Source organism: Myotis davidii, unplaced genomic scaffold, assembly GCF_000327345.1.
Source record: "Myotis davidii unplaced genomic scaffold, ASM32734v1 scaffold767, whole genome shotgun sequence".
In the NCBI taxonomy this organism is placed as follows: Eukaryota; Metazoa; Chordata; class Mammalia; order Chiroptera; family Vespertilionidae; genus Myotis; species Myotis davidii.
In genome coordinates, this window is record NW_006297810.1 from 222,328 (window position 1) to 246,734 (window position 24,407).

The 24,407-nt window shown below is 38.0% G+C and overlaps 1 protein-coding gene and 1 pseudogene across 6 annotated transcripts in view; both read left to right on the forward strand.

The window, feature by feature from the left end:
* Positions 1–6,250, forward strand: part of ZMYM2 (zinc finger, MYM-type 2) — a 171,151-nt gene extending 164,901 nt beyond the window's left edge. For 5 of the 6 annotated variants that reach the window (XM_006773443.2, XM_006773445.2, XM_006773446.2 and 2 more), the window contains 4 exons: positions 2,226–2,340; positions 2,962–3,213; positions 3,527–3,647; positions 5,365–6,250. In XM_006773443.2, the coding sequence (XP_006773506.1) occupies positions 2,226–2,340; positions 2,962–3,213; positions 3,527–3,647; positions 5,365–5,557 (681 nt within the window). In that variant the 3' untranslated portion in view covers positions 5,558–6,250. Of the gene's footprint in view, positions 1–2,225; positions 2,341–2,688; positions 2,876–2,961; positions 3,214–3,526; positions 3,648–5,364 lie in introns of those variants that run through there. The other variant, XR_001515521.1, reaches the window with a different exon arrangement.
* Positions 6,251–17,786: 11,536 nt separating this feature from the next.
* On the forward strand, positions 17,787–23,110 carry LOC102761353 (annotated as a pseudogene).
* Positions 23,111–24,407: the final 1,297 nt, after the last annotated feature.

Genomic DNA, 24,407 nt, shown 5'->3' on the forward strand with positions numbered 1-24,407 from the left:
GTGGGAGAACTTCTGTGCTGGAGACACCCTTCTGGGGCGCGACTTGCTTCAGTGGGGCTTTGGTGCTCACTGAGACTGCACCCTGAGTGTGTCCCTTATGGATCTGAGGAGTTGTGGTCTGGATGGTCCCCCTCTGATCACTGGGCACACTGGCTCTTGGATCTCTAAGGAGGTGCTAATTTAGCATCTGTCTGAGGCTACCTAGCAGGAGCTATGGAGAGATCTGCAGATTCCTCTTCTTTGTTTGGGGTTTGGAGGTGCCTAGATGTGGCCCAGCTGTGAAGCAATGCAAGCTGCTGTGGGGCCGTGGACCTTCTTTTGGAAGTTCTGGGTCTCTGACCCAGCTGCAGTTTGTTAGGTTATTTTCAGATTGCATAGGGTCAGGCCTTTCATATGCAAAAGCCTGTGCACACAGCTTGGATGGGGCGGGGTCAGGGAATCAACAGGGTGGAGCAAACAGCTATGGCTGCTGCTCTTCAGTCCTACCCTAAGTGGCCCCTGCGTTTCAGTGTCCCAGTAATCGCTGCAAGCACCTCTGAGAGAAAGTCGCCCTCGAGTTCCGACCAATGCCCCACAGTCCAGTTTCTTTCCATATGAATCTGAGTCCCCAGAGATTCGCCTGGAACTGGAGTTCAGAGCAGTCGGGGGCTTGAGACTCCCTCCCGATTGAAAAAGACAGCCGCGTCCTCAATTGCCAGGCCTTTCCATGTGCACCTCCATACCTCTGCACTTTACTTCCGCACCTCCTCTGAGTCTCAGTGTGCTTTTCTCTTTCGTTCTAGTTGTAGAATTTCCACTCAGCCAGCCTTCCTGTGGTTCTGGATGATGTCAGTTTTGTCTTTTAGTTGTATTTTTGAAGTGGTTGTGCGAGGCAGCAATTTCCGGTGTTTACCTATGCCGCCATCTTGGTTTCTCCTCTGATAGCTAGGAATTTTTACTACCATTTTGAAATTATGCTGGCTAACTTCTGACAGGTAGGAGTAACAACTGGTCTACTCAGATGATAGTACTTTAGTCTTATTATTTTTAATCCTCACCTGAGGATATATTTATTGATTTGAGAAAGAGAAGAAGGGGGAGATAGAGAAACATCGATTAGTTGCCTCCTGTACATGCCCTGACTAGGAATCGAGCCCACAACCTTTTTTGGTGTATGGAATAATGCCCAAACCAACTGAGTCACGGCTGGAACTAGTCTTATTTTTGTTTACTATATATACATGGCATATATTTTTTCTTCCACTTACTTTTTATCTGTATCTCCATATTTAAAGTAGATGTCTTGTAGACAGCATAATGTTGGGCCTTACTTTTTTTTCTTTAATCAAATCTGACAGTATTTGTTTTGGTATTTTTAGACCAACAAACTTTAAAAATAAAGGGCCAGAGGCCTGGCCTGTGTGGTTCAGTTTCCCTGGTTTTGGGCTCAATCCCCAGTAGGGGCCTTTAGGAGGCAGCCAATCAGTGATTCTCTCTCATCATTGATGTTTCTGTTTCTCTCTGAAAACAATAAAAACATATGTATAAAAAAAGAAAAGAAAACACCTTTAAAGAATTTAAAGGAAAGGACCAGATAATAAATGTTTTAGGCTTTTCAGGCCATATTCTGTTACGCAACCATTCACTCTGTCATTGAAGTATGAAAGCATCCTTGGACAATATGCAAATGATGAGTGTTTCTGTGTTTCAAGGAAACTTGATTTACAAAAATAGATAGTGGGCCAGATTTGGCTGAAGAACTCTAGTTCACTGACACAGCTTAGACTTCTAGCTTAGACCTTTTACATTTAATGCACAGCAAGCATGTCAAACTCTCAGCTGGTAGGCCGCATGCCTCATTTAGTAACCTTTCATCCCAACCTGACCATTCAGAATTTTTCTTTAATCATTGATAATTTAATTACTCTTACTTTCAAATGTAATTTTGTTTTCTCTATGTGCTATGTAATGAATACTGGAGTCAGAAATTCTGTATTTTATCTGACAGGCCATAGATTCTCATCCAAGCAACAGAGTAATTGGTAACTTAAGATTTTTTATGATTTCTAGATATGTAGAGGAAGCCAGTAATCTCTCAGGTTTTATTAGTGTGCTTGTTTTTTTTAGACATAATCTTTGTTTATTTTATTCTTAAATAATATAGAATACAAATAATATTGTAATTATTTATAATTAGCTGGTTTTCCTTCAAGAATTATTATTATTATTATTATTTTTTTTTTTAGTATTTGTGTGGTAGTAATCGAAAAGACAACATATTTATCGATCCAGGATACCAGACATTTGAGCAAGAATTGAATAAAATCCTCCGAAGTTGGCAACCAAGCATACTTCCAGATGGTAATGCTCTTTTGAAATAAAGCTGTTGCTAACTTGCTACTGGGATTTTTAATTTTACAGAATGTACATTAAATATAATAAGGAAATAATTTAAATTAGCATATTTTTCAGAGTACTTATTTGTGAACTCAATGATTCATCTTTTGAGGAATTGGAAATGAGTATAGTTGATAACTAGTGTTTATGAAGAGCTTTGTAATGTGGCCTTCTTTCTCTGGAGTAAGAAACTGGATATTTACTTCTTAAGCCTCTTGTGGAGAGTATGATGTAAATTTATCTAAGATTAAACCTCTGTTTTAGATGTGTGAAGTAAAAATGTTTATGAATGGAATCATCTATTTTTCTCAGGAATTGTACAGATTTAAATTCCTTTCTGACCATTGTCTACTTACCCTTTGGAATAGAAGCAAATATCCAGTCCCTTACAGCAGAAGTACTTCTCTTGTGTTCCCTAGCCTCCATATTGCTAGTCTGCTGCATAGAAAATTCTGAAATTCATTCCAGTTGACCTGGTGTGAATGGAAGATGGCAATAGGTTTGTTCTTAAATTAACTCTGTCTAGATGGTAAATGAAAACTATTTTCTTTATTATAATTAAAAAAATATTTCTCTCTATTTAAGGGTCAATATTTTCTCGAGTTGAAGAAGATTATCTCTGGAGGATAAAACAACTAGGCTCACATTCTCCAATAGCTCTTCTGAATACCCTGTTCTACTTTAACACTAAGTATTTTGGCTTGAAAACAGTGGAACAACACTTAAGACTGTCCTTTGGCACTGTGTTTAGGCATTGGAAAAAAAATCCTTTAACAATGGAAAACAAAGCATGTCTTCGATACCAAGTGTCTTCCTTATGTGGAACAGATAATGAAGGTATATAACAGATTTTTATTTGGGATTGTCTGTGATAGAGATAGCCAAACTTTGCCTTACTAAAGATTACCTAGGCCACTTGTTAAGAACCCTAGGACTGTCATTTTCATAAAAATAAGACAGAGTATGTCTCCTTAAAATATCTCAGTTCATTTTGTTTGAAAAATTATGAATTACCAGAAGCCACACTTAGGTCTCTGCAGGAGACCTAGTCCCATTCTTTGGTAAAACATACTAGGACTGAATAGAGTGGGTAGTACTATATTTTTTCAAGATTGGGCTTAGGAAGTTCACACAATTTTTATTTTTTAAGATAAAATTACTACTGGAAAAAGAAAACATGAAGATGATGAGCCAGTATTTGAACAAATTGAAAATACAGCCAATCCTTCTAGATGTCCTGTGAAAATGTTTGAATGCTACTTGTCTAAAAGGTAAGTGTTAATGATACTTAATTTTAAAATCATGTTAGTTGCCTTGAATTTAACATTAACAAGAAGTGACATTTCCCACTGATCCTTCTTTAGATTTCTCACTTATATCTAAGTCCATTTAATCGTAACATTTTTAGTCCTAATATTATAAAATACAGTTTATATTTTATACTTTAGGATTCAAGCATATGTTAAAAAATTACTCTCTACTAATGAAATTACTACTTACTGTCTTTTCATAATCCTGTAATCTATTAAATTATAGCACTTCTAATGACTATAAGGTAGGGGGCACAGATCTTTTTTTCAAAGGGTCAGGTAAATATTTTAGGCTTATTTTAGGCTTTTTTTAGGCTATAGAATCTTTATTGCAGCTTGTCAATTCTGCTTTTATAGCTAGAAAGCAGCCATATACTATCTATATACATATATAAAAGCCTAAGCAACCATCCAACTGGTAGCTATGACATGCACTGACCATCAGGGGACAGATGCTCAATGCAGGAGCTGGCAAGCTGCGGTGATTTGGCAGCTGCATTTCTTAGGTGACACACCCGGAACCAGAGAGGAGAGAGCCCGATTCTTGGGTGTGTCACCCCAGAACCACCCTCTTGCAATCTGGGACCCCTGGGGGGGACGTTGGAGAGTCGGTTTTGGCCCGATCCCCACAGGCCAGCTCGAGGGACTCCACCAGTGCACAAATCTGTGCACCAGGCCTCTAGTATATAAGTAGCAGTCATGAGTGTGTTACAATAAAACTTTACACAAACAAGTGATGAGCTATAGTTTACCATGCTATGGACAAAAGGTAAGATCAAAGGTAGGCTAGATAGGGGGAGAGGAAAATGAAATACATTTAAGAGAAAATTGCCCCTTAAGAAGGTCTGAAAGATAAAAGTGTTCTGAAAGCACTATGCTTTTCAGCTATACCACTGTTTCCTCCCTAATCTGATACCAACAGACATTTAAAAATATTTTAAACCAATGATATGTTTAGAGACCATAAATTACTTTATTCTTGTCCATTAAAAATGCACTCTAATTTTCAAAAGGTTAGCATCAATGTATTTTCTGATTCTTATATAATCAGTTTTATAAATTCTTGTTAGGTCCCAAAGTTAGCTCTCAAGAACCCATAAAAATAGTAATGTCACCTATAGCATGTTGGTAATATTTCTGATGATGGTTTGGGGAGGCTCTATTTCGCTGCAACAGAATCAGGATCTTCCCGTGGTAGTAACTATTTGTTAATCAGAAATTCCTATCTGAGTGTTAATCTTGTTATTTTAAAAATTAAGCTCTATTGTATAATGCTGGTATTTTTATTTTATGTGCTACCATATTTCATCAATTCTAAGAAACATTTTTTCACATTTTACCATCTCTGAAACTGGGCTGCATGTTACAATTGATGCATTTAAAAATGATAATTGGCAGTGTTTTACTTGTTTAATTATTTAAAATAATATTTCAAGTAATGGTGTCTTGGATTCATTGAAGAACATGATTTAAATTATGATGAAAAATAATCTTCTATCACAGAAATTAACTTTCAAGATGTCTGAAGGATAGAGTATTTAATGTAGGTAATGAGAAGCATATGTTCTGATGACATAATGTGGTTAGTGGTCATGGAAATATTCCTTAAAGAAGAACAGAAAGTTGTGGGGAATTTTGTACATATACTGTAAAATTGACTTTCTCCTTTCTCCTAAAGTCCACAGAATCTTAATCAGAGAATGGATGTTTTTTATTTGCAACCAGAATGCTCTAGTTCTACAGATAGCCCTGTCTGGTATACATCGACTTCACTGGACCGAAACACCTTGGAAAATATGCTTGTACGGGTTCTTTTAGTAAAAGATATTTATGATAAAGACTATTATGAACTGGATGAAGACACAGACTAAAAAGGAACATTTCAGAAGCATTTGGGATAAAACAGCATTAGATAGTCATGCTGCTAGATCTTTACTATGGAAAACATTTCAAGTTTACTTCTTCTGTTTTGAGTTTTGTAGCAGTGTACCCACACTGGGTATTACCATGTAAATAATCTGTGAGTGAAAGTTGCCATTATTCTATGTAGTTGTTTTAGTATACTTAAATACATTCAAATTTTTTTATTATTTATTTGATTAGGTATGTTTGTAACTTTTTACATTACAAAATATGAATGAGAATGTGCCATGTATAATTTTTTCCTTGTAGTAAGAAACATCCATATTGCACAATTCTACTGTTGCAACGCTTCCTTGAAGGAAGGGGGCTGGCTCTTTTACTGGGTTCTTGACCACATGGTTGTGTATGGGTAGCACTACTAAAAGTTTAGAACTTGGAGTGTCTTTCAGAATTTTTAAAATAAACTGTAAACTAATAGGCTGTTTTTTTGTTTTGTTTTGTTTTGTTTGGGGGGGGGGGGGGGAGTTTGTTTGTTTTATGTTTTAGTTACCGAAGCCTTACAAGGTTATGTAGAGAGAGACCATCTTCTGTACCAAAAATAGACAAGAGAATGCTGTCAATATTGGTGTACTGTAATGTGAATCTATACTGGTGAAAATAACTTTTGTTCCCCTTATTAAAACCTTAGTGTCCTTTTCTCATTTGTGGCTTTCTGCATCACTTCAGTTAATTTAAATATATATATATGAGAATAATGACATTGAAGACATGATAATTGAGACATTTTCTTTTTAAAAATGTCTGAAGAAAGTGTAAAATTTGGTTTTCTTTTTTATGCCAACTATAAGTATCCAAAATCTCATTCATTTATAGAAGTTTGATTTTTCTGTTTTGCCCCCTATGGATACTGATCATGTTTTAATACCTGTGTAGAGCTCTAAAATGTTACCAATTTTATTAGAATTCTTGTGTCTGTCCTCAAATATGACTGATGCATACATTGGATGAAATTAATTTTAGAAATGCCACTCCTAAAATAGTTGTTATAAAGAGTCAGGCTAGTTTCAAAAGATAGTATCACGTGTTACCATAAAGATTACCAGTGTAGTGATTCTGATGTTTGAGATGATTGATAAACAGAGAAAGAAACTGATAGATGAAGTTTATCTCAAAAGAAATCACGTTCGTTGTTAGACTGTTTGGCTTTTAAATTTTAATTACTTCTTATAGAAGATTGCATTAAAAAACTTAGTGCTCTGCATAGCAACTTATCCATTCAGACCTTTTCTTTCAGAACAATGTTTACTTAAGATCCTACCTTCTAGAGCAGTGGTTCTCAACCTTCCTAATGCCGCGACCCTTTAATACAGTTCCTCATGTTGTGGTGACCCCCCACCATAAAATTATTTTTGTTGCTACTTCATAACTGTAATTTTGCTACTGTTATGAATCATAATGTAAATATCTGATATGCAGGATGTATTTTCATTGTTACAAATTGAACATAATTAAAGCATAGTGATTAATCACGAAAACAATATGTAATTATATATGTGTTTTCTGATGGTCTTAGGCGACCCCTGTGAAAGGGTCGTTCGACCCCCCAAGGGGGTCGCGACCCACAGGTTGAAAACCGCTGTTCTAGAAACTGAGCAAAGTGCTAGCTGCAGATTGTCAGAAAGAAATCCTTTGGCCAACTTCATATGGCATGCACATACTCATGTTTTCTTGTTTCTAATTCCCCAATCACCACAGTGACATTAGATTTCTAAAATTGCTGGGGGCAGGTATGAGGCACTTGGGCTCTATTCCACAGTTGGTTAGGTTACGTCTCACATCCCTTAGACACTGCTCTTTTCCTTAGGATAAATGTTAGCATTCTGAAGAAATTTTCTTAGTCACGATTTGGAAAAATTTATAAGTGTAATCACTGTATATTTAAGTAGTAGTTATCAGAAATATTTTGGCATAAAAATTGCTTACTTCATAATACTCTATTTTGTCTTATAAGTTTGAGTAATGTTTCTGTCCGTTATTTAATGTTATATTGTTAACTTGATGGTCAGATAGTAACAAATCTGATAATACTTTACTAAAATAGATTACTCATTGTCTGTTGGATGAAGAAAAATGGGTAACATTTTTAAAATATGTAATATAAAAGTTTCTTCATCCATACTTCTTTTAAGAATTTTCCTATAAATGCATCTTGCTGATAGAAAGGTGGTTAACCCTAATTGTCTTTCCTTCTTGAAAGTGGTGCTGTAGTCCCTCAGAGCAATAAACTCTCCCAAATGTCACCATGTATTTTACCAAATAGCGCACATTTCTGCCATGGTCCTACTATTCAGCACTCTGTCTTGCTATTTACATTTCCTTTTTTGTATATTTTAGCTTTTCTAAACAGAAATGTCTATATAATTTTGATCTTGATATGCTTGAGGATTTAGAGCTCCTGGTTTTGTTTTTATTACAACCTAATGATTGATAACTTGACTCTCAGGTGAAAAGAAAAAACAAACTATTTAATGAGACTTGTTTATTCTGTGAAGCTTTACTTTACCTAGAATGCATTCATTGGTTTCTGGATCTCCCTATTTTGTGTGGTCATAGCTGACTGCTGAGAAAAAGGATAGCAGTTTCTTTCTGCTTCTTAGTAATTACTGATTATAGCATCCTATAAATACAACTTTATTGCCTTTAGATGTCTATTAGAGATGCTGTATTTTTCTGTTCTGAGATTTTGCCATTTAAATTGAACTGATAAAAAAGTTTTTATACATATTGAGAGAAGTGAATTTTGCATGCAAATTAAATCTTAACACATTTTTTAGGCTTTTAACTGTATTAAGTAATATATTAAAGGATTTTTCTAGACAAGAAGTATTTTCGGGGGGGATTTATTTTGGGGGGAACTATTTTGTTTAAATAGTTCATGGTTTTTCTTTTATTACATGGAGTTGTTACCAGTGTGTTAAATGTATTCATATAGGAAGAGGATGCATATTGTGCTGTGCATCCAAACTTTTGTCACTTTTTCTCATGGAATTTCCCTTTGTTCTGGCCAATTGTAATTTGGGAATGGAGTAACTTGTGTATGCATAGTATTAAGTATGACAGTATTGGAGAAGTCATAAAATTACCAATTTTTGATTTGTGCTACTCTAATGTGGGTTCGTTTCATCTGAGATTTTAAATAACTTGCAGTCTTACATCACTATAAAAATTTACACTTTTATTTTGCCAGTTATTTCCAAAATGTATTGTTATACATAATGCCACTTATGTTCTAAGTTAAGTTTCACTGTAGGATAATCTCTTTGTTCCCCTCAAACAAAAGTCATAGAAGTGTACATGAAAATATTTTTAAAGAATAAATTTCTTTAACTAAATTACAGTATGTTGGGGTTTATCCCCTTAGTTATTTTTAGAATAGTTCTTGAATTTCAGTTATTCCATTCTGCTGTTTTCTTAGGAATAGACTATTTTTAATGCGTTTTCCAGTATTAAGTACTTTTTTGTTGTTTCTGGGTATATCATACTTGAAAATACTCCTACTAACAAAATGGTATAAATTTAAAGTTGGTGTTTAGAACAGCTTAACTGCATTAGTCTGAGTCTGAGAGTAGAAACACCTAGAGCAGTGGTTCTCAACCTTCTGGCCCTTTAAAGACCCAACCATAAAATTATTTTCGTTGCTACTTCATAACTGTAATGTTGCTAGTGTTATGAATCGTAATGTAAATATCTGATATGCAGAATGGTCTTAGGCGACCCCTGTAAAGGCTTGTTCGACCACCAAAGGGGTCGCAACCCACAGGTTGAGAACCACTGACCTAGAGTGATGCCTCATTGTGCTTTTTTCTTTACTTAGAAGCTAGATATTAGAGGGACACTTCAAATAAGCCGCTGTGGTCCTCTCCCTTATAATGAACTGGATAAGAGAAAGTTGTCCCTGAAATCTGGGCAGGTTAAACAAATTCACAAATTTTGGCCTTTTGAGGGAAAACAAACAAACAAAAACAAAACAAAGAGAAGCTAAGATTTAATTAAGAATAGAACCAAAGAGAGCAAACCATGTGAGTCTACCATGGGATGGGAGGTCACGGTGTCACTGAGAACAGTTGCAAATCCTAACAGCATAATTTCTGTTGTAGCACAGTGAAAGGAACAATTAGCTCTTTCTGAAACATGAGGTGCTTTATTCTGTCTGGGCTTCAATTTCTTATCTGTGAAATGAAGGCATTGCCTTGATTTCTGAATCTGGAGTTTCAAATTAAGTATGGTTGGTATTGTACTTAGAGAATTAGTAGTAAATTTTACAGATGTATGTTTGAATCCTTTTATTTAGAAGTACATTGGAGAAGGGGATGATCTTTCCTAAAATAGCCTTAACACTTTATAAGTGCTATTCAGATAACTACTCAGAAGTAAAGTCATGCAAATGAATTAACACAAAACTTAAACAACAGATCTTTGTTAACATATTTTCTCTGTGCCCCTACTGCCAACCGTGGTAGTTAAGGAGGAAGGGAAAATAAAAGATTAAGAAGACATTATGTTTCAAAGCTTATACCTATGGGTGGTAAACAAGATAGACTGTTGTGTGAACATACAGAGAATATATTCATGGTAGTTTACAACAGGCAAGATTGTGAACACTCAGAAATACCCTGAAGAGCTATTGTGGTCTAGAGTAGGATTCATAGATTTACTGCCATCTGTATTTATATAAAACATTAGATTCCTGTAACCTTGACATCACTGGTTTCAGCTCTGTTAGAAATGGTCAGTGGAGCAATTTCTGATTATATTAAGGGTTCTGTTGTGACGGAATCAGTGCTCATCTCTGGCTTTCAGACCAACTTACTATAAGAGTAGTTAAAAATAGCACTCCAAGGGATTAGAGATAATTCCAAAAGATATTACTCTACATCAAATCAAGGTGTGTAATTCAATTTCTGGGTTATGTTGTGTGGATGGAACATACAAGGCTCAGTATATGTATCCATATATATTTCTTAATTCTCACCTTGAATATATGTTTTTATTGAGTTTAGAGAAAAGAAGCAGGGGGTGAAACATACATTGATGAGAGAGAGAAACATCAATTGGTTGCCTCCTGTACGTTCCCCATCCAGGGATCAAAATCCGCAACCTAGGTATATGCCCTAATAGGGAATTGAACCCACAACCGTTAGGTGTTTGGGATGACGCTCCAACCAACTAAGCCACCTACCTGCCCAGATCATTAAAAAAAAAATTGATTTTAGAGAAGAAAGGAGTGGGGGAGGGAGAGAGAGCAACATCAATGATGAGAGAGAATCATTGATTGGCTGCCTCCTGCATGCCTCACACTGGGGATCGAGCCCACAACCCAGGCATGTGCCTTACTGGGAATTGAACCGTGACCATAGGTTGTCGCTTAGCCACTGAGCTGCATTGGCCGTATTTTTTATATATTTTTAAAATATATTTTTATTGATTTCAGAGAGGAAAGGAGAGGGAGAGAGAGAAAGAAACATCAGTGATGAGAGAGAATCATTTATCAGCTGCTTCCTGCACACCCCACACTGGGAATCAAGCCACAACCTGGGCATGTGACCAGGAATCAAACCGTGACCTCCTGATTCATAGGTCAATGCCCAACCACTGAGCCATGCTGGCTGTACTGAGTTTTCTATGTTTATAAAAACTCCACTGAGGATCTTTTTTTTCACCCATAGCAGTTGCTTTTAAAAAATAGAATCTCAAATATTTTTAAGTCATGGGTGTGGTGTGGTGTGGTGCTCTTAGCCCTCATAAGCAAGGTTAAGCCTTTCTATTATATATATTTTTATAGTTCTAAGTTGGTGTCAGCAGATGGCAGTAGTACATAGCACAATTGCTTTTTTCTTGGTTTATGCTATTATAAGAATACCATAATCCTTTATCAGAAACCCTTGGGGGTTTTAGAATTCAAAATTTCCCCCTTTTCAAAAATAAATTACATAATACCCTCAATAGGGCTGGGCCACCTTTATGACTAGCTGCAGTCATGTCATGGAACCAGTCATTTATTCATTTTAACAGATACTTGAGTGATTCTTCCAGGCACACTAAGCCAGGTTCTTGTTACACAATAGGATAGATAGCCCTCCTTGAAAAGTTTTTATTCTACAGAGGAGATGGGACCTCAGAGTAAGGTAGGGACTTAGGCCTTGTTGCACACAGTCTCTTTCATTATAAAGAAACCAATACTCGGGTCAAATACAAGGCCCACTTGTGAGCCCAACTCTGACCCTAATGCAGTTCAGATTTCTATTACACCAATCTGCTTCTTGAGAGGAATAGGTGCCAACTATTTGAGGGTGCAGAGATACATGCAAATGGAAAACAATAGTGAACATCTTCCACACCGAAGGCTCTTAGAGGTTATTAGTGTTCTCGATGCAGTTTTTAATCAGTCATCATGCTGCAAGGGCAGAGTTAGTTCGCCAGAATGTAAAGCTCATAGGGTAAGGACTGCTTTTCCTGCCGTGTCCCAGGTACCTAGAAAGGGCCCTGGCACATACTAGGTATTAATAAATGTTTGTTGAGTGAATTAGTGATTATAAGTACTTTCAAGTTCAAGAATTTTGAAAATAAAGAAACCACTAAAAATATGAGGATCTATGATCCATGAAATAGCACCTGATTTTTCGTGTGCCTTTGAGCACTTGTGTTTCTGTGTGTGTGTGTGTGTGTGTGTGTGTGTGTGTGTGTGTGTCTGATTTGTTCCTGTCACCTTCCCCTTATGAAGACCAAGGGGACCTGGATATAGGGCTTGACGACTTGCATAGTATACAAAGTATAAGTGCCTTAAAATCATTTGTGGCTCTGGCCAGTGTTACTCAATGATTAGAGTGTCAGCCTCCACACCAGAGGGTCTCGGGTTCGATTCCTGGTCAATATACCTGGGTTGCAGGTTTGGTCCCCAGCCCCTGTCAGAGCAATGTCTCTGTCTCTCTCTCTCTCTCTCTCTCTCTCTCTCTCTCTCTCTCTCTCTCCCCCCCCCTCTCTCCCCTTCCTCCCTCTCTCCCTTCCCCCTTCCTCTCTTCCTGCCTCCTCCATCCTGCCTCCCTCCCTCCCTCCTCTCATACATTCAATGAAAAAAATGTCCTTAGATGAAGATTAACAATAAAAAAAAATCACTAGTGAAGTTTTTTAAAATGCAGATTTCTGATCTATGCCATGGAGATTGACTTAATAGATGTGCAGTGGGTCCCTGAGAGCTGCATTTTTAACACCTGGGTTAAAAACATACAGTCAAAAAATCGGCCCACAACTTAAAATGAACTAGAGTTGAATGGAATAGAACATAATAAAGATATTTTTCTCATGTAACTTGTTTTATTCTCTTGTATTGAGTGGCAAATATATATTCCTTAGGCTTTTCGGTCGCATTAACTAAGAGAAACTTCACGTCTATGGAAGGATTTGTTGTTAATTTGAACCTCCCATTTTGTTTTCAAATACCACTTTCTTAATTTTATGCACGCTGAGCTCCAGAGAGTTAACTATGGACACACATGCTTTTCATTTTGCCATAAGTAAGTGTCTAGTCAAAACTAATGTGGATTTTTTTAGATAGACTTATTTCTCTGTTTTCCTTAACTTTCAGGTTTTATTTTTCTTTCTTCAAGAGTGGTTATGGGAATAAAATCAATAGTTCAGTTATTTCTGTGTGAAAACCCATGAGGTATTGCTGGCATTGTCCCATCTTAAAGGTTAGTAGATGCCTAGGATCACACAACTAGTAAATGGTGAACTGTGATTCAAATTCAGGTCTTTATATGGGAAAGCTCATGTGTGCTCCTTAACCCCTTTACTGCTTACTATTAACATGAAATGGGTACTCCTCCAATCTGCACCGCCCCCTCCCATTCATGAACTGCTTTTTCATGCGAAAGTGCCAAGAGAAAAGTAACAGGTGAGAATGCAGCAAAATTTTGGAAGATAGAAAGCAGATGGCTAAGTGGAGATGGATTTAGCAGGGCCAGTGATGGCCACACCTGGAGCACTTACTCTGCCTGCCCCTCATTTGCACATATGCTGTTGCATGTGCGAAAGACAGGCCCATGGTCAACCCTGCTGTAGTCCACTCATTGTCTTGCTCTCCTAGATTCCTAACTCTCCTCAAATCTCTAATACTTCATCTTTAAGCTCAGCAAACCTTTTCTGTACAGAACCACAGAGCCAGTATTTTAGGCAACATGGAGGATTATGTAGGTACTTAGAAAACAAATTTTCATTTTGTTGACAAAATTCAAAATGATAATTGAGTACAACTTTTTCTAATACAGGTCATGAGAAGGATGGATGGAATGCTTTTGGGAGGGTTATCCAATGCGTAACTGGAATTCAAAGTTCACTATCATCAAAATTGATTGCAAATGTTCATTTATTAGATTTTATGTATTTTGTCTGAAAATATCTCTTCAAACATAAATACTGACAAATACTGTTGTCAATCCATGAGTGCAAACAATCATCACTTGGTTCTATTAGATTCTTCCCTGGGTATTTGCCTTTCAGCATGTCACAGTGCACATTGATCACTTCCCAACTGAAGACTAGATGAAATCTCATCAACTGCACTATTAAAAGAATTTTGAAATATGGAAATTTCCTTCACACTTACACTGACTTTCGGAAAACATTGCTGACTATAGTTTGAGCTTGGAAAATATGCTATAAATGGATGTGGGTATGGAGGTGTTGCTTTTAACCGACAGCAGGAGATGTGTGTGTGCAGCTCAAGCAACAGTTGTTGGAAATTACTGAACTACATTTTGTACATAAGCACTGCTCTGCTTTGTAACTTCAGTTTGACTTTATTAAGAACTATGAAGAAGCCTGCAACAAAAGCTAATTTCCAAAGTTATTCAGTGTTGAGCAATAGTAGTTGACTGTGGTTCTTCTCATTCAGAAAAATGTCATATTGGCTCTGAATTCAAAACATCACAGTGCTAAACATCTTACTGCTGTGCTGTCAGACTTATTTGGTAGGGCAACTCAGGATATTCCACTTATCTGACATTCATAGAACCAATGATGGTTAAGTCTACAAGACTGAAATTCATCCTTGATACTACTGGTTCACATGTGATAGATTGAAAAATTTACACAAAGTACCTGCTGATGAATAACATCATGAACATTACATTTTAATGAAGACTTTGTCTACTTGCTACATATTTTTGCCACCCATCTTCACAGAACTTTTCAGGTTCTACTGAATTCATGTTTTCTCAACTTCTTTGAAAATACCTTTGCCTGTAGTTGTTAACCAGTGTATTTATAGAGATTAACTCAGTCACTTCAAACATGGCACTGACTCTTTGAAAAGACAACCAAGAAATATAGGTAAGTAAATCTTTTGACCCATCTAGGACTAAGAAAAACCACTTGAAAACAATTGTCTTGTTTTAAAACTTTTAAGTGACTTAGCTCTGAGCAACTCTTTTTACCAAAAGTTTAAGCTTATTTTCTCTGGGTACGTTTCTTTGGCTGCTGCAATCAAATATGGCTTGGTGCATTTATCACTGTTAATGGCCTGCTCAACTGACAAAATGAGCCCCTTGGAAACTTACTTTGATTGCAGCCTCATTTGAGTGTTCATTTTTTTTGTGAGGAAATTGTGTTGGAATGAGATATTCCATTTTAGATTTTTAATTTTTCTGACCATTATTCATTCCACCATCCCCCCACCCCCGCTGAGCAATGCCGGCTGGGCAATTGTTTAAAAGTCTTACCGATTGTCCTAGCTGGTTTTGCTCAGTGGATAGAGCATTGGCCTGTGGACTTAAGGGTCCCAGGTTTGATTCTGGTCAAGTGCACATGCCTGGGTTGTGGGCTAGATCCCCAGTTGGGGGTGTGCAGGAGGCAGCCAGTCAATGATTCTCATCATTAATGTTTCTACTTCCCTCTCCCTCTCTGAAATCAATAAAAATATATTTAAAACACTAGCCTGGCTGGTGTTGCTCAGTGGTTGAGCATTGACCTATGAACCAGGAGGTCACAGTTTGATTCCTGGTCGGGGCACATGCCCGGGTTACAGGCTCATCCGGAGGCAGAGGATCAATGATTCTCACTGTTGATGTTTCTCCCTCTCCCTTCCTCTCTGAAATCAATAAGTAAAAGTCCATGTATGAAAGAAGCCATTTAGCCATTCCAGATTCCTCTCCCCAACCTATGCAGTCCTTCCCCCACCTGTAGGAATCTGGAGTCTGAGACAGGGGCCTGGGTCTTGGATACCATCCATGATGGAGGGAGGAGTGAAAGGCTGTTCTGGAAATGTAAGGATTGAAAGTGAGAACCCTGACTCTTGAAGTCCAGGATGTTTGAGGCTCAGCTTCTAGACAACCTGGGGAAAGATCTAAGGACCCCTTTCTGAGTAAACAGACCAGCCAAGACCAAGGACATAGGTGCCTGCAGTTGCTGACATCACCTGCACAGTAAATCTACGCTGAACTTAGTCAGGAAAACTCATCCCCATAACTCCTCTTCAGGTGTTTTCTCGCTCAAATAAGAACAGACTATACATTTCAGAAATGCTTTCAACATGAAAGGTGGATATCAAATAAAAGGGGAGGTGGGAGCAAAAGCTACAATATAAGAAGCAAAAGAAACTAGAAATGCAGCTTAAAGGTAAACATACAGGAAGCAATCAGCGATTATGAAAAAGGAATATTAAACAAGAAAGATTGAAAATTAAAATATTCAGTAGAAAGACTGGATAACAAGGTTGGGAAAATGTGCATAAAGTCAAGCAAAAAGACGAAAAGGGGCAAAGTATGAGAGAGAAATGGAATCTTAAGGTTCAACCCAGGAGTTGCAACATCCAACAACTAAGTTCCAGAAAGAGAGCAGAGAAAGTGCAGGGGAGGGAAATGGCAAAAACATAACATGGGAAAGTTCTAATAACTGGAGAATAGGGTTACCCAGATCAAAAGGGCACAGATGCCCAGAGTAATTCATTTAAAAAGGCTCAGCGCTGCCTGCTGTGCTCAGTGGTTACAGCATCTGCCCCAGCACCGAAGGGTCTTGGATTTGATTCCCAGTCAAGGGCATATACTTGGGTTGCAGGTTTGATCTCTCTCTTCCTCTCCCTCTTTCTCCCTCCCTTCCACTGTCTCTAAAAATAGGGGGGAAAATGAGTGAGGATTAACAACATACATACATACATACACACATAGGCTCAGACCCAGATGCATCATTGTGTGAAATTTCAAAGATCGGGATATAAAGAAAAGATCCCAAAGGGTTCCACAGAGAACAAAAAAACAAAACAAAAATCCAAAAACATCACCTAGAAAAGATCAGGAATCATAAGATCATCGGGCTTTCTAAAAGCAGTGCTGAATGCTAGAAATGAAGACACAATGTCTCTAAAGTTCTGGGGGAAATGGTCTCCAGTTTAGAATCCTAGATGCAGTCAAATGATGGCAATTTTAGATATGCAAATTCTCAGAAAGCTTGCCTCTTCCATGCCTTTGTCCAGAAGCCTCCCTCCACCAAAAAGAGATTATAGATGAGGAGAGAGGAAGATATGGCTCTAGGAAATAGACATCCTACCTGGAGGAGAGGCATCGTGGGACAGCTGTGTCCCTAACCATAGTGCACGGTTTGTCATTGTCCTGTTCCTCAGCTTTGCACCCACCCCTCTTTGCCCAGCTTCGTGATTTTGGACATGGGCCCTAGGAACATTTCCTTCATGGTCAAGTCTTGTCAGTGGAGGGTACAGAAGGACGTTGGAAGAGGAATGGGGCTTTTCTTGGGTTTCAGGCTTTGATTTTCTTGTTTTCTTGGCAAATCAGTCAGCAGATCCTCAGTGGGCAACTTGAGTGTCACTGGCACCTCAGCCATGGCTTCCTGGTCCAGTCTCAGCACTTCCTCCAACTCTTCTACCACCCAGCAGGACACAGCCATATCCTCTTTGCCTTGAGGAGGGGCTCTTCCAGTGGGCCCTTTCTTGGCACTCTCCTCCCATCCTAGACATAGTAACTTCTCCCTACAACTGATATTTCTGTATTCTTTAGAGTTCTCTGTCCCTTTTTCTTAGTAGTCAATTTCCCAATTATTAGTTGATAATTCTTTCTGTTAAATTTTCTTCATTCATATTCTGGTGTCGTTTCTGTCTCCTACTAGACCCTAATGGACACACATAGTACCATAAACATTTCATCAAATGTGAGGTGGGGTTATATTGGGACAATGATAAAAGGAGACAGCTCTGGGTGGATATATGGAGGTGTGCGGTAGGAGAGCTAGCTCTTCTATGGTGGGACTCAGTGCATTACATTAAAAATGTAAAAATCCAAGAAAATGCACTAAAAAGTATGTTTAGAAATATGGTTTGAACAACCAGAAGGAAGCTAAATGATATGACAGGGGAGTAATAGGACAGAATCTGGAGTAGAATAGAAAAGTGCTCCTTTTTGTTATATGCCTCTTAGTACTGCTTTATTTTAAAATTTAAATGTATTACTTAAAATTTTTAAATTTACAACAGCCAAGAGGTGGAAGCAACCCAAGTGTCCATGGAACAAAATGTGGTCTATCCGTACAATGGAATATTTGTTGTCCGCTGAACCTGTCTGGGTTTTCCTGAGCTTGCTCCTTAGGTTAAGAAACAGTAGTTTTACTTACATCGGTGGGTATTCAAGCAGCTCCATATCCTCATATTTCAAATGACTTGTGAGTATTTATAGCATCATTTACAACTATTTTCCCCCAATGTGTAAAAGAAAGAAAGGCTTTGTGATGGATTGCTGTATTTGAGTGACCCAGTCAGATAGTGACACGGAGGAGCACCAACAAAAAAGGAAATGGGTTTATTTTACAACTGAAATCTCACGTCTGGAGTAGCTCCTGGAAGTCCTCAAAACCTTGGTGAGTGTCGCATGAAGACTTTTCTATGAAGAAAACAAACCTTCAACAAGCGATAATTGTTTAAATTCTCATTCTTTCTTCTCTTCTCTCTCCGAGTCTGATGATGTGGACCAGAAACGTCTTTATAGAAATGCTTGAATTACAGGTCTGAGAGAATCATGTGGTCAAGCCCTGCAGCCAGACACTGATGCTGTTCGATAGAAGTGAGGGCTGATGGACGCACATTCTGGTGATCTGCAGAAGATCAGGCTGTGAAGCAGAAAAGATACTAAAGAGTTTTTCTATCATAGAAAGTAGAAAGGGATCAATCAGTTTTTAAAGCGAGGACTTTTTAAATAACAGATTTTTGGACAATTCTCATTCTCAGTGAAATATTCTATTTTATATTTATTTTTTTTAAGTTTTTTGTTTTTTATTTTTATTGATTTCAGAGAGGAAGAGAGAGATAGAAACATCAATGATGAGAGAGAATCATTGATTGGCTGCCTCCTGCATGCCCCCTAGTGGGGATTGAGCCCGCAACCCAGGCATGTGTTCTTGACCCGAATTGAACCCAGGACCCTTGAGTCCACAGGCCAACACTATTCACTGAGCCAAATGGGCCAGAGCGAAATATTCTACTTTAGATTTTTAAATTTTGGGGGTCAGATTATTTTTTAAAAGTGGTAAAAAATATTAAATTGTAACCATAAGGGGAAACATTAAAAAAATCGTTATTGTTGAAAATATTACATAGGTCCTCCTTTTTACCTCTTTAACCTCTTTGAGGCCGATTCATTCCCCCCACCTCAAGGCCTCACCATCCCATTGTCTGTGTCCATGGGTTATGCACATATGCATACAAGTTCACTGGTTGATCTCTTCCCACCTAAACTCCCCTGCCTTCCCTCTGAAGTTCAAAAGTCTGTTCATGCTTTTATGTCTCTGGGACTATTTTTGATCATCAGTTTATTTAGTTCATTAGATTCCACATATGAATGAGATCATGTAATACTTATCTTTCTCTGTCTGGCTTATTTCCCTTAGTATAATACTCTACAGGTCCATCCATACTGTTGCAAATGGTAAGAGTTCTTTCTTTTTTATTGCTGCATTGTATTCCATTATGTAAATATACCATAGTTTTTTTATCCACTCATTTGCTGATGGGCACTTAGGCTATTTCTTAGTCTTAGCTATTGTAAATTGTGCTGCTTTGAATATAGGAGTGCATACATTCTTTCTGATTGACACACATAGTACCTGGGGGAAATGGTCTACCTGTATGCTTATGCAATTCTACTCTTTTGGGTTTCTTAGGATGTATTTCTAGAAGTGGGATCACTAGGTCAAATGGCAATTCCATATTTATTCTTTTGAGGAATCTCCATACTGTTTTCAATAATGGTGCACCAGTCTACATTCCCACCAGAACTAGGGTTCTCTTTTCTCCACATCCTCTCCAGCACTTGTCATTTGTTGATTTGTTTATGATAGCAATTTTGACAGGTGTGAGGTAATACCTCATTGTCACTTTAATTTGCATCTCTCTGATGATCAGTGACTTTGAGCATTTTTTCATATGTTTCTTGGCCATCTGTATGTCCACTTTGGAGAAGTGTCTATTTAGGTCCTTTGACCATTTTTTAATTAGATTGTCTTCTGTTAAGCTGTATGAGTTCCTTATATATTTTGGATACAATTATCCCAAGACTATTTATTGAAGAGACTGTCTTGACTCCATTGTATGCTCTTGCCTCCTTTATCAAATATTAATTGAGTGTAATGGCTTGGGTCAATTTATGGGGTCTCTGTTCTGTTCCGTTGACCTATATGCCTGTTCTTGTGCCAGTACCAGGCTGTTTTGATTACTGTGGCTTTGTAGTATAACTTGAAATCTGGCTTTTGTGATCCCTCCAACTTTGTTTTTCTTTCTCAAAATTGCTGCAGCAATTCTGGGCCTTTTAAAAATTCCATATCAATTTTTGGAGCATTTGTTTTAGATCTGTGAAATATGCTGTTGGCATTTTAATATAAATTGCATTGAATCTCTAGATTGCCTTGGGTAGGATGGACATTTTAATGATGTTGATTCTACTAATCCATGAACACAGTATATTCTTCCATTTGCTTATATCTTCTTCTATCTCTTTTTTCAGTGTCCTGTAGTTTTCCGAATACAGGTCTTTTACCTCCTTGGTTAAGTTTATTCCTAAATATTTTAATATTTTTTTTGTTGCAACAGCAAATGGGATTGCTTATTTAGTTTCCCTTTCTGAGAATTCATTATTGGTATATAACAAAGCCATCGATTTTTGGGTGTTGATTTTGTACCCTGCTACATTGCCAAATTCATTTATTAAATCTAATAGGATTTTTTGGTAGAGTTCTCTATGTACAATAACATGTCGTCTGTGAATAATGAGAGTGTTACTTACTCCTTTCCTATTTCATCCATATTGTCCAGCTTGTAGGCATGTAGTTAGTTGTTCATAGTATTGCCTTATAATCCTTTGTATTTCTGTGGTGTCAGTGGTTACTTCTCTGTTTTTGTTTCTGATTTTACTTATTTGGATCCTCTCTCATTGTTTCTTGATGAGTCTTGCTAATGGTTCATCAATTTTGTTTATCCTTTCAAAGAACCAGGTTTTGGTTTTATTGATTTTTTGTATTGTTTTTTGTTTGTTTCTATGTCATTTATTTCTGCTCTAATCTTTATTATTTCCTTCCTTCTACTTACTCTGGGCTTTTCTTATTTTTCTCTTTCTAATTCTTTAAATTGTTCTGTTAGATAACTTATCAGTTTTTCTTCACTTTTTTTTTAAAGGTACGTCAGTAGAGTTATGAACTTCTCTTTCAGGACTGCTTTCATGATGTCCCTTAGATTTTGATTGTTGTGTGTTCATTTTCATTTGTCTCTAGGATGTTTTTTATTTCTTCTTTGATAACCCATTCATTGTTTAACAGAATGCTATTTAGCCTCCATGTATTTGATTGCTTTTGAGATTTTTATTGTAGCTGATTTCTAATTTCATGCCATTATGGTCTGAGATATGTTTAATATGATTTCAATATTCTTGAATGTGGTCTATCTTTGAAAATGTCCCATATGTGAAGATTGTATTATATTCCATAGCTTTGGTGTAGAACGTTCTGAAGATGTCAATTAGTTCCATCTATTCTAGAGTGTGATTTAGGATTGCTATTTCCTTGTTGATTTTTTGTCCAGAAGATTTATTCATTGATGTCAGTGGGGTATTAAGTTCCCCTACTATGATTGTATTGCTGTTGATCTCTCCCTTGATATCCTCCAGAAATTTTTAAATATATTTAGATGCTCTTATATTGGGTGCATATATGTTTACCAGAGTTATAGCCTCTTGTATTGATCCCTTTAGTATTATGAAGTGGCCTTCCTTATCTCTTGTTATGGCCTTCACTTTAAGGCCTATTTTGTCAGATATAAGTATTTCTACACCAGCTTTTTTCGTTTTCATTTCCATTTGCCTGAAAAAATTTTTCCATCCCTTCACTTTCAGTCTGTGGGATTCCTTTTTTCTATGGTGGGTCTTTTGTAGACAGCAGATATATGGGTCATATTTTCTTATCCATTCAGCTACTCTATGTCTTTGGATTGGATCATTTAATCCATTTACATTTATGAATATTATTCATGCACTCAGGAGTGGAGGGGCCCTCAGCCAAGCCTGTGCCGTCTCACAGTCCAGGACCCCTTGCGGGATGTCCACCTGCCGACTTAGGCTTGCTCCTTGGGAGATCAAGCTTAAGCTGAAAGTCAGACATCCCTCTGACAGCCTGGGAACCCTCGGGGGATGTCTGACTAATGGGCATTAGTCGGACATCCTTAGCGCTGTCAAGGCAGTTAAAGCAGAGCAGACTAATGAACCATGTGCCAGCTCTAGTTGTGAATCTGATCTCCAGACTGTTTAAGAATCAACATCTCAACACAGACCACAGTCTGGCTGCAAATTTCAGGAGCTTAAAGCTAAGCATTTTATAAAGAAAGATACTGCCACCGTTTGGCCCCTGAACTGGCATAGCAAGTTATGTACCTGCAAAGACTGTATGAAAATGTATGGCGATCTAGATGTCCTGTTCCTTACAGATGAATATGACACAATTCTGGCTTATGAAAACAAGGGCAAGGTTGACCAGGCGGCTGACAGGACAGATCCTTTCATGGACACCCTTAACAGCATGAACAGAGTTCAACAAGTGGAACTCATTTGTGAATATAATGACTTGAAGACTGAACTTAAAGACTATCTGAAGAGATTTGCTGATGAAGGCATGGTTGTAAAGAGAGAGGACATCCAGCAGTTCTTTGAAGAGTTTCAGTCAAAAAAGAGAAGAAGAGTGGATGGGATGCAGTATTATTGCAGCTAGAATGGAGTATGGCGCCTTCTTAGCCAGGTGGTGGAAATGCCACTTACTGATCCAGGAATAAAAGATGCATATTTCCCATTTGCTCCTCTTCCATCCTCTCTTTTAAGAGGCCTCCTCCTCTGACCTTGAGCTTCCCTCACTCTCCTTAACTGCAGTAGCCACAGTGTTTATGCTGATTTCACAACCAGCATTCTTTCTGACTCAGCTAAAAGCAACTCATCCCACAGACTTCAGCCCCCACAACACCCCCAGTCTGTCCAGGGTTATTTGCTTGTAAGTTTTAAAAAGTTTGAGTTGTTCTTGAGAAATTAAACTACTTTCTTTTCTAATTTTGGGGTCTTTAAATCCTGAATGTGTCTACTCTGCCACAGAGTTGTTGTCTTCCAGGTCCTGCTTTGGCGCATCTTCCTGCAGCTAGAACCTCTCTAGGTCCCCTCACGCCTCTGATCATGGTGCCTTGGGTCAAAGCTTCCTCAAGCCTGGTCTGCTTCTTCTCCCACATCCCTCCTTCCTGAGATTTGGTCACGGCTTACAGGGGATCTCACAACTTTTTTCCTCTGGGCCCAACCTCTGGAGTGGCCAGGATTGATGGTTTTGTGGCTTGTTATAGGCAGGGAGATTGGCTGATGGCAGGATTGAGGAAGCCAAACTTTGATAGGAATTTTACTAATAAATTTAAAGTGAAAATGTCATTCACAATTCTGCTGGCACTAGCATATTAGAATTTCAGAACTGTGGTGCTCACAGGGCTTCCTGGAGAAAACATGCCATACAGTAGTCCCTCTCCTGCTGCCTAGAAACCAGACCAGGCGCTACCCTGTGAAATCTTGGTGGTTTCCAAAGTCCTCTGGATTTCTTTATATTATCAGGGATATTCATAAGCATATATTAAAAACAAACCTATTTTGATATTGTTATGCTATAAAAATGTTATTAGAACCCTAATAAGTTATTTCCCCCCTTAAAAATATATAAATAAAAAAAATAAAAAAGTGAAGTGTCATTTGCTTCAGCCAAGTTTTAATACCCCATGGTATTGTTCTGTATGCCAGTTCTGAGCTTCCTGTTAGTTCTTAGGTGCTGTAGGCACTGCTTTTTGCTTTTAGCACCCTGCTTGAGGCTCCAAGCGATCCACCGGTCCACTGCTTGTGTCTTCTCCACAGGCCTTGGCTGTAAGCAGGTGAGGCTAATCTGCCTTCTTAGTCTGTCTGCCAGCTGTCAATTTTAATCACTCAAGTGTCTGTTTCTGACAGGGCTTTAGGCAGGGTTGGTGCTGTTTTGCTTTCAGGGAATATGACGGGTGTTTTTTCCTGTCCCAGAGCTACTCCTCTATGAGTGGTCCAAATATTACTCTGCCCTTGGTTGGACAGAGCTCCTTGTATGGAGTCCAATGGGGTTGGTTGGCAATCTGGAGTTCTTATCAGTCCCATTCCCAGAATAGCAGGGAGGGCTCCTTGAGACTATTCCGACAGGTGAGCTTGGTCTCTGCCTTTGTTCCCTCTGTAAAGCTCAAAATGCAGGGTGTGGAAGGCTGTATCACCTGCTCTGACGCACCTG